The sequence below is a fragment of the Manacus vitellinus genome, unplaced genomic scaffold (genome assembly GCF_001715985.3).
Source record: "Manacus vitellinus isolate BGI_N305 unplaced genomic scaffold, ASM171598v3 scaffold_25_pilon, whole genome shotgun sequence".
Lineage (NCBI taxonomy): Eukaryota > Metazoa > Chordata > Aves > Passeriformes > Pipridae > Manacus > Manacus vitellinus.
The window spans coordinates 4,899,315-4,909,166 of NW_021939882.1; the positions used below are offsets into that span (position 1 = coordinate 4,899,315).

The window sequence follows — 9,852 nt, forward strand, 5'->3', positions numbered from 1 at the left end:
ATTTTAAGTTAACAACTGTATGCTGTCATGAATTTTAAACAGTGATATTAAAATAAATAAATTACCACCTTCTGCACGTGAATACCATGAAATATATCTCTGCTCCTTTGGATTGGTGGGAATTCTCCAGCCAGAAGTAAAGACACTGAGTTTGTTGCCTGTTCTTATACTGCCCTTCTTTTTGGTGCTCGCTGGAAGGGGTCAATTTGTTTGTAATTCTCTGTTGTAATGTTGATCAACTTCATGAAGCCCAAACCTGACTACTTATGACACTGGATTCCAAAGAAAACAAGCATTACATGGATTCCCAGTCACCTGGGATAATTCAATTTGAACAGAGAGCAGGATATAACCTAAAAAATTCCAGACTGCTCCAGCCACATGCTGGGGTGCAATATAGCATTACAGAACAGTAAAAGGACTGTGACACAAGACAGGGAAATAAAGATAATATCCAACAGGGCAGGAAGAATCCAGTAAGACACAAATTCAAGGAGTAATACCTGCCCCAGGTTTGGCCCCTGTCATTAAGTAAAGGGGGAAAAGAACGACCTCATCCCTATGAGAACGCAGTTTGTGCACAATAAATGCTCCTCCCGGTAATATTTTGAGCTAACGAGCACAGCTTTAACATCTCATTCTACATTACCAAGCTGACCCCACTTAAAAATTAAATAAAAGTTAAAAAACTGCACAATAAAAATCCCTTATATATGCAATCCAGCTGGCAAACGGAATTTTGCTGCCCCCACCTCAGTTAATTCACGAGAATGAATGCTGTAGGAAACAGCAGCTCGACGTGCAGTGTTCTTGATCAGTAGCTACCACACTGAACTTAAAAAGCTTAAAAAACCATGGGCAGACCGCACAGAAAAGAAAAATGTGGAGAGAGCAGCCAGGGACGGCCTGGTAAGCACGAGATAAGTAGGGGCGCTCCTTATGGGGAGGGGAAAAGAGAGGACAGGCTTGTTCTTGCTGAGATAAGCGATACAAAAGCAGGTTTCCCCGCAGACCAGGCGCCGCCGCTCCCTCAGCGCTGGTGGCTCCCTCCCGGCTCTGCCCCCGTCCCTCAGGGCCTGTCACAGCGGGCACGGCGCGAGGCCGGGGACGGGCAGCGGCGCCGCGAGAGGGCGGCAGCCTCCGGGTCACCGCCCGCGCGCCCGGGAGCTCAGCCCGGTTCGTCCCCCCACACCGCCCCAGCAGCCCTCACCTGCCCCGCAGCCCCGGTGTTGTGGCGCGGGTGAGCCCCGGCCGCCGCTTCCTGCGCGGCCCTTTCCGCCTCCGCCTCCCCCGCTCCCACCGCCCCTTCCGGGGGCCGCGACACCCGCCCCGCCGCCATCTTGAGCGTGGCGGCGCGAGCCGCGCCCCGCCGCCATCTTGGGGCGGTGCCGCCTCGGCGCGTCCCGCTCGCGCCGCCATGTCGGTGGTGGCTGAGCCCTGAGGGCGGTGAACGCCCGCTGGGGCTCCGGGACGCGGGCTGGGCGCCCTGAGAGGAACTAATGAAACCCACTAAAGAGCTTGGTGGGGAGCTGTGGCACGGCAGCAGGAGCGCCCGCGCGTGGCGGCGTGCCCTTGGCGTGCTGTGGGTTAAAGCAGTGTGCAGGCTGAGGTCGCTCAGCGCACACAGAGAAAGGAATGTAATTTATAAAAATAATATTCCAAACCACTGCTGTAGAATCATAGTATGTCCTGAGTTTGGAGGGACCCACAAGAATCACAGGCGATCGAGCTCTGAGCAACCTGGTCTAGTGGGAGGTGTCCCTTCCTATGACAAGGGTGAAATGGCATGGGCTTTAATGTCCCTTCCAACCCAAACTATTCTGGAATTCTGTGATCATCCAAGTCCAACTCCTGGTCCTGCGGAGGACACACCAACAATCCCACCATGTCACTGAGAGCCTTGTCCAAACACTCCTTGAGCTCTGGCAGCTTTGGGGCCGTGACCACTGCCCTGGGGAGCCTGTTCAGTGCCCAACCACCCTCTGGGGAAAGAATCTTTTCCTAATATCCAACCTAACCCTTCCCTGACACAGCTCCAGCCATTCCCTGGGGTCCTGTCACTGCTCACACAGAGCAGAGATTGGAGCTGCCCCTTGTGAGGAAGCTGCAGAGCCCGATGGGGTCTGACCTCAGCATCCTCCCAGAACAAGCCAAGTGCCCTCAGCTGCTTCTTGAGGGCCCCTCCAGACCCTTCACCATCCTCCTGTCTCTCCTTGGACACTCTCTAATAACTTTATAAGTGATACATTACCTGAAGAGGCTTTAACCTGCCCCAAGAGCTCTGAGAGTTGCCTTTGCCACAGTGTATTGAGCATTATATGGGTCTATTATTTAGGCCATTTATCTTCTGCTAAACAAAGAGGAAATTTTGCTACTTTCATGATTTTTTGCAAGGAAATTCATAATATTTGAAACTGAAGAAAGAGGAAAACAGTGGCCAAAAATCGATTTGTTAAATCTGTTCAGGTATGAGCCCAAAAGACCGGAAGTCATTAGGTGCATTAGCACAAGTAAGGAAGGTGTCATGATTTAACCCCAGCCAAATTTATTATAGCACTGGCATTTCTATTTTTTTTTAGGAACTCAACTATCTGATTTTCAGGCCTGTGTCTCATTCCTTGTCTTAGAAAGGAAAACAAAAAAAATTTAAAACCTTACTATGAAAACTCTGTCCTCCACATATAAATGCATCAGGTATATACATCACATATACAGATATATCAATGATATCAGTATCTTTTTGATGCAAAGTTTTGAAAACTCTAATCCTCCATGAGTGCAAGATCTTTTCTATTTTCCATTCAACACCAATATCTGGCTCCCTCTATTTTATTTTCTAGCAAGCAGGACCCGAGCTTGTTTTACCAGCTCACTAAAGCTACGTACATTTTTCCTTCCCCTCATTTCCATGTCATTGCTCCATCACACAAACTCGACTGTCCAGATTGTCCAGCCACTTCAGCATTTACTTCAAGTGTCATTTGCAGCAATTTGCAAATGGTGTTCTTTGTGCTGGTATGCGGCAGAAGCTGCTTTTCATTATCTGCAGCTATGGGCCAGCAGGAGCTCATAAAAAGCACTCAGTGTGGGAAAGTCTTGATCTCCAGCTGCCCTTGTCTCAGATAAATCACGTCAGAAATTATCAAAAACAAATTAGAGTCCCAGAAGTGTGGTTTAGACCTCTGACTTACAGCTTCTTGAATCATTCTGGAGGATGTGCGTAGGAAATTTTGCATCTTAGGTTTGGCCCAGAAGCACAATCAGTTAAATATCTCAACATACTAAAGCAGAGGGTGTGAATATCCACTTAGGCTCTAACTAGCTGAGCTAGAGGGCAGAAAGTATTCACAAATTGTCTGCTGGATTTTCTGACATCATGAGGAAAGCCCAGAGTTTGCCTTTGTTTTCTCAATTTGATCTTTCTTTTCTTATTTTTATCTTTTTTTCAGTCAAGATGAACTGTTGTGAGAACCTCTTTAGGTAGACTGTCCAGAGCCACAAGCCTCTGAGCTATGAGAAACTTTTACAATATTACCTTTCTCATTGCATTCCTGCTGCCTAATTGCTGGGACCTGGTTTCCATATAAACAGAATTCATGATAGGGATGGATTTATTCTGTGTTCAGCAGTTCCAAAATTTTCCTCCTGTGTAAGCCCAGTGAAGTCAGTCATTCATCAGTTTTAATTCTGGGAAAATGGATTCCCATGACAAACTATTCAAATGTAAAAGACACAAACTGGCTTAATAATGAAGAAAATAAGGATGTAAGGCAGAACAGAAATTTCTTTAGGTCTAAAAGCCACCAACTTATCAGAAGTGAAAGGAATCATTAATGATCACATTTAAATGACAGGATTTAACAGAGATACTACTCTGAAGCTTATACAGTCTTACAGTGTACTGGATTTGATTCATTTAAAGGAAAAAAAGAGGCAGATTGAAGGGTAAATTTCAGTAACATGAGGCCATCTAGTGGAATACAACTTTTGTCTTGATTTTTTTACCTCTGGACTTAGTCCCTGCTCCACAATAGTTTTCTATAACTTGGGAAATACTTGTTACTAAAGGATGCAATAAACTTATTCTCTAGGAAGTTCACCATGGACAAAAGCAAAAGACTTAATGTTTATTTTAATAAACATGCTAAACAACATAAATGAATCAGAATTGCACAAAGGTAAAGGAAAAATAAGCATTTAAAATTTAGCTACAAAACTGGAAGAGTCAAAGCACTACCTAAGAAAGCTGAAACCTTTGGAAAAAGGTATCTGCTAAAATTTCTGGATAAACGGAAGAAAACATTTTATCAACAAGGGGAAGAGAGGCCATGCCTGCACTGACTTGTGTCCACTCAGATGGGGTGGCGTCGTCAGAAGATTTGAACTTCAGCTTTGTAGACCAATGTATAATGAAGGGCTCATGTAAAATCAACTTTCCTGCTACAGGAACAGGAATGCTCCTGAGAATCCCAAGGAAGTGCTTTTCAGGGAGGACAGAAGCGTCAATCTCAGCACTTTGGAGTGGAGCAAAGCAGCAAATGAGAGAACACAGGTGAAAAGCAGACTTTATGCTTTGTTTGCCACCATCAGCACAGACAGGATGAATGAAATCCAATTAAGAGACTGTGGTAGGGCAGTGTGAAGCTGTTCTCAGCACTCCTCTGTCATGCAGAGCTCCTTCAGCAGACCCCTGCTTGCTTCACGCGTAAGGCACCTCTACTTCTCCTGTAAAGGAAGGGAAGAACATCAATATTGCAGATGGAAAGCTCAACGTCATGCACTGAAACCTCTCCAAAGCCCTTTGCTAACAACTTGCTAACAGAGAAGACACCATAAACATTTGTAGCAGATGTGAGGGCATTGATCTGTAAACAACTTTCCTTTGAAAATTATATATTTTATCCATAAATAACAAGGAATTTCCAGAACCACTTTTCAATTATATGACTCAAGCTATGTCCAGGTACCATGTTCAGCCTGTGGTGCTCATTGGACTCTTCTCCTTACTGTCCAACTTCTACAGTTTCTGCTACAATAGGAATTTGCTCACACAGATATCAAAGTCATTTGTTTAGACCAGTTGGACCTTATAGGCAGGAGAGGCAATTAATCTGTAAAGATTAAGCAAAGGAACAGAGAAGTAGCAACCCTGAAAAAAAAATGATAGCACTTAGGTGGAATGGAAATCCCAGATAATTCAGCTAACCTCAGATTTTGGCTAATTCAGGAGTAATTAGGTAGAGTTGTACTTACAGGACTGCTTTGCAGAAAGAACATTTGTTGTTATATGTTTTTCCATCAGAGCCGCAGAAGGGTTGATAGAGCCTTTCGCAGTAAATGGGTTTTCCTCTCTCTAACCTCCTGTATTCACTGCAGTCCACCTGCAAATAGAGTGTCATTTTTCTTTGAATCCATCTTTCTCACATTTTCCATTCACCTACAGAAATAATGAATATATGACATTTTTGGACGCGCTTGTCAGCTGCTGTAGAGCAGCACAGTCAGTGAGGCTTCGCCATTTGTATTAGCTGAGCCTAAGCCTCAAAATAGAAATGTTCCTTATCACAGAGATGTGTGTGATAATGCCTGTGACACACACTGAGCACCTTTAAGGACTGTGCTCTCCATCTGAATAGCATTACAGTCACTGGAAAAAATATAGTTACAGAAAAGTTGAGTATTAGTTGAGTATTAGTACTTTTTTCTAGCTGATTGCAGGTGAGATTACTTCTTGAGGCTTTCTTTATTGCACAATATCAGCTCTTGATGCTTTTTACACTGGGGGAAACTTCTACCCAGGTGAAATTAAAGTCCTTTTCAAGTATTAGCATGAAAAGGAATTGTTGGAGGCCTCATCTGATAGCGGGACTGTATTCATTACAGACTCAGACATGAGAATAGGACTACAAATGTCCAGTCGTTTCTTGAACACCTCCTAGGATGGTGACTCCACCACCTCCCAGGGCACCCCCTTCCAATGTTTGACATCCCTTTCCATGAAGGAAATCCTCCTGAATTGTGCTAATATGGACCCAGCTCTGTGTGAGGGTGATTTTTCATTCCCCACTATTCATCACTGGGCTCTGAAAGGTCTTGTCCCTGCTCATCCGAGTAAGGATTTTTTTTCTTGGTGTCTCATTTCTTTCAGAGGTTGACCCCAGGATGACTCCAGCATAACCAGAGAGAAATTAAAACCTCCAAGTGCCAGACTTAGGACCTGAAAGTCATTAAGAAAGACTTGCAGCATCATAATCAGATAAATATTTTTAAAAATCTAGATTTCTCTGACTTAAAATTTGTCCTTGCCCAGCTTCTTGCCCAGAATATATAACAGGTAAAAGCATCTGGAAGTTGTCAGGGCAACTGTATGAAAACCACATATCTCAGAGTTGGGGATTTCTCACTGAAATCTCAATACATGGCTAGCAATTAATTAAAGTTTAACACATTTGGTTTTTTCCTGACCTCATGTTGTTACAAGCTATATAGTTTTATCCAGAAATAAAGAAAATTACTCACTTCGTTCTCTTTGTCAGCATCTGCAATAAAACAGAATCACAAAGGATAAAATAAAAACCACAGTTAATGAACACTCAGTTTCAAATCAGAATGATTTCATTAGTCTCAGCCCTTCCAGCAACACCAAGTCTTTTAACTCCTTGAAATAAATACTGACAGAGCTTTTTGGTGTTTAATAAGACACAGGTGTCAGAACCTATTAAACAAGTGGACATTATTCTAGTATTTACCTCAGAAACCTCTATCAGCTGCTAGCACAGCCTCTGTTGTAGAAGCAACTGGAGCTATTGCTCCCCCTTTCACCACAAAAAGATTGAAGCCCCAGAAGTCAATATTATATTCAATGGCCAGTCTGTTCAGGATAAACTGGTTGTTGAACATGACTGGGTTTTAATTCCTAAGTTTGTAAAAAAAGTTGCATGTGGTTGTAAAAAAATCACATGTTCCTTTTATACTTTGATTTTCTGTCAGTAATGAGGATAAAACTTCATTAAACTATAATATTAAATATATATAATAATGATAATCCAATTTGGATCATAATACCACTTTAAAAAGTGACTTCCTTTGCTGGTCAGTACAGATTCTAAACTGATTGGCTCCTATTTTGTACACACATGGCATCTGATAGAATGGAACCCTGTTCCGAGGTGGGGCTACAAGGAGCTGCTTCAAACAATGCTAATTACACCTCCCACAAAGTAATCAAGTGCCATTGGCATGTCTCCATTATGGTGACACATTTGTTACTTTCTTTAGGAATGTGTTTGTTCTCCTGTCCTGTAATCATCATCCTTGGGGATTCGAAGGGGTAAAAGTTATCAGGCAGAGACTTCTGTGCAGAAGGAGCAGGAGGAAAATTTGTTATGGCAATACAGCTCTAGTACTTTGCACTAAATGTGGCTTTTTCTGATCTTTAAAGCCATTAAACTTTCCACTGGAAGTTCCTTTCATGGAGCTGTTTACATCGTCTCATCAAATAAAGTTGTTCAACATAAAGAAAACTATCATAAATAGTGCTCCGTGTCAAATTTCAATCTGTGCCACCAGAGGTTTGACAGTTTTCATTATTCTGGAATTGGATTAGATTTAATCCACTTCCCCCAAAACATTAGGATGTTATTTTTTCTCTGGTAACCTTCTAATAGCCACTCTGCATATGGGAGTGAATGCAAAAAGATGTAGCTCAAAAAGTACTAATTCATAAAGTTTTAACGGAGACAAGGTAAACTAAGAAGTTCAAGGAAAAGATTTCCTGGAATTCTTATGGAAGTAATATTTATTTATTATTCTGCAGTAAATGAAACACTGAAAGAATAGGTTCTGTCAAATCATGCAATTTCATTGAAATTGTTGTTCATAAGCATTTTGAATTTGAGACAATTTTCAAAGCAACCCTTTCAGACCTATTCAAATTAGAAAAATATTAATTTGTTTCATAATTTTGGGTTTAATATTTTCATTATTTTGCTTCTTTAATGTTTTTAATGCTTTTGAACTTCCATACTCCAGCAGAAATGTGGACTCTCAGTTATCTTAAATGTACTAACTTATAAGTATATATTTTACTGCAAGTTTTTAGTAAAAATAAAAATACCAAGTAAAGGCTGAAGAAATTCCTCCCAGCTCCCTATTTTATCACAGAGCAATCTGCCCCTCAAAGCTCTCTGCAACCTGGCAAACTAACAGTATAAAGAGGTGGTTTACAGCTGTATTATGTGTCCAGTGCATAATCAACTGTCCCCTGCGTGGTCAGTTTGGCAGGAGAAGGACCTCATCAGCTCCAACCTCCCTTCTCAGTTAAAATTTAGAAATAAGTAGGTAAAACCAGCTGTAGTTCTGAGGCTTTGCAGTTCTTTTTAGTCACAGTGCAGAATGCAGCTCTGATTCACACCACCACCAAGGAATAGGTTTCATCCACTCAACTAGGCAACTGTACAGCTGGCACAATAGTGTTTGATAAATAGAGCACGAGCCTAAAATTTCACTTTCTGTCTCCCACCCAGCTCCAGGAACCACTGCTTGTTGTCCCAATACACTGAGAAACTTGCAGTCTTTAGACATAAGAACTATAATATATTATCAGGAAATACAGGAGGGTTACTCACTTGCCAAGCAAAGAACTGCCAGAGCGAGGAGCACAAAAACTCCTGTTGTCTTCATGGCCAGCAGGGGTTCTTGACCTGTTCCACAGCCGGTCTGCCCTTCAAGTATTCCAGCACGTTTAGCTCCAGTGTGTGTCCATGTGTCTGTGGGAGCAGATATTTATATACACACGCACAAGGTGCAGGAACCCTGGTGATGAAATCCTCTCACACAGAACATAATTAGAAGAAGGTGTTGCCCGTGTAGTGTCAATAGGATGTCTTCTGTATAAGGTGAAGGTCATGAGTGTCCTAGCATGGATTGTGTTGATAGAGCAGATGTATTGTTCCTTGGCTAAGCCCCTTGCCTAATTAACTGTTCCATCTCTATCAGCAAGTCCAATGAGTGACTCAGTATTGTGGTTACTTGTTGCTGTTGTGGTCTGTTATTGCTTGTTGACTCTTAAAGATGAACATAATTCCCAGGGGAAAAATAATTCTTACTGGGTGTGTTCTAAAAGATTCATCCCAGTGGAGCTGAAGTCCTTAATTCCTGTTGTCTTGATGCTTTGGAGCTGCCTGTAACCTCTGTTTAAGGGCAATGCTGATTACTATGGCTGTGCACTGAGCCCCTCTAGGCTGCTCTGGAAAAGAATGTTTCATTTGAACACCCTAAACTTCACAAAAATCCCAGAGAATCCTTCAGTGTTCCAGTGTTCTCCTTCCTTTAAAATTCTGCCACTTTAGAGATGAGAACCAACGCTCTGTGAGAGAAAGAGCAAAGATACCACATGGCACTGCCTGGCAAAGAGCAGAGATGAGTTCAGAGCCACTGGGTATCCTGCTGAGTTACTGCCTGGTCTGCTGTCGTGGAGGAGATTCCTCTACCTGCCCCTCTTCTCCTATTTTCCTATTTCCAGCACAGTAGGAGGGATTCTTTAAAAAAATCCAACATACCATTGTATTAGTGACTTAATCAATAGACATCATTTTCTGTCTTTTATAATATAGGTCAGGTCAGGGGGAGAATCACATCTGAGGCTTAATTTTCATAAAGTTCAAAGTAATGTGGAGTTTTGAGCCGATAGTTTGGTTTGAATCCATTCCTCCAAAATCGTCTTGTCTTAGTGCAGTTGTGCAAATTGTCTCGATAGGAAAGATCCCTGCACACTACTACAATTCACAGCATTTCAGTGATCACCTTCCCTCACTGCAAGGAATTGGGGCCATATGTGCTAATTCCAGGAAG

The 9,852-nt window shown here is 42.4% G+C and overlaps 1 protein-coding gene across 1 annotated transcript; it reads right to left on the bottom strand.

The window, feature by feature from the left end:
• Positions 1–5,249: 5,249 nt before the first annotated feature.
• LOC103764908 (serine protease inhibitor Kazal-type 6-like) lies at positions 5,250–8,740 on the bottom strand. Its single transcript, XM_018073543.2, has 3 exons — positions 8,628–8,740; positions 6,520–6,539; positions 5,250–5,381 (listed from the first exon to the last, which is right to left on the bottom strand). The coding sequence occupies exons 1-3, from the start codon at positions 8,680–8,682 to the stop codon at positions 5,250–5,252; spliced, it is 207 nt and encodes a 68-aa protein (XP_017929032.1). The 5' UTR covers positions 8,683–8,740.
• Positions 8,741–9,852: the final 1,112 nt, after the last annotated feature.

Excerpts from the sequence above, each read along its gene's own strand:
- LOC103764908 (XM_018073543.2), bottom strand. The coding sequence starts at position 8,682 with ATGAAGACAACAGGAGTTTTTGTGCTCCTCGCTCTGGCAGTTCTTTGC. Across the intron at positions 6,540-8,627 it reads GGCAGTTCTTTGCTTGGCAA|ATGCTGACAAAGAGAACGAA; the intron begins GTGAGTAACCCT and ends GTTTTATTGCAG. Across the intron at positions 5,382-6,519 it reads ATGCTGACAAAGAGAACGAA|GTGGACTGCAGTGAATACAG; the intron begins GTGAGTAATTTT and ends CTCTATTTGCAG.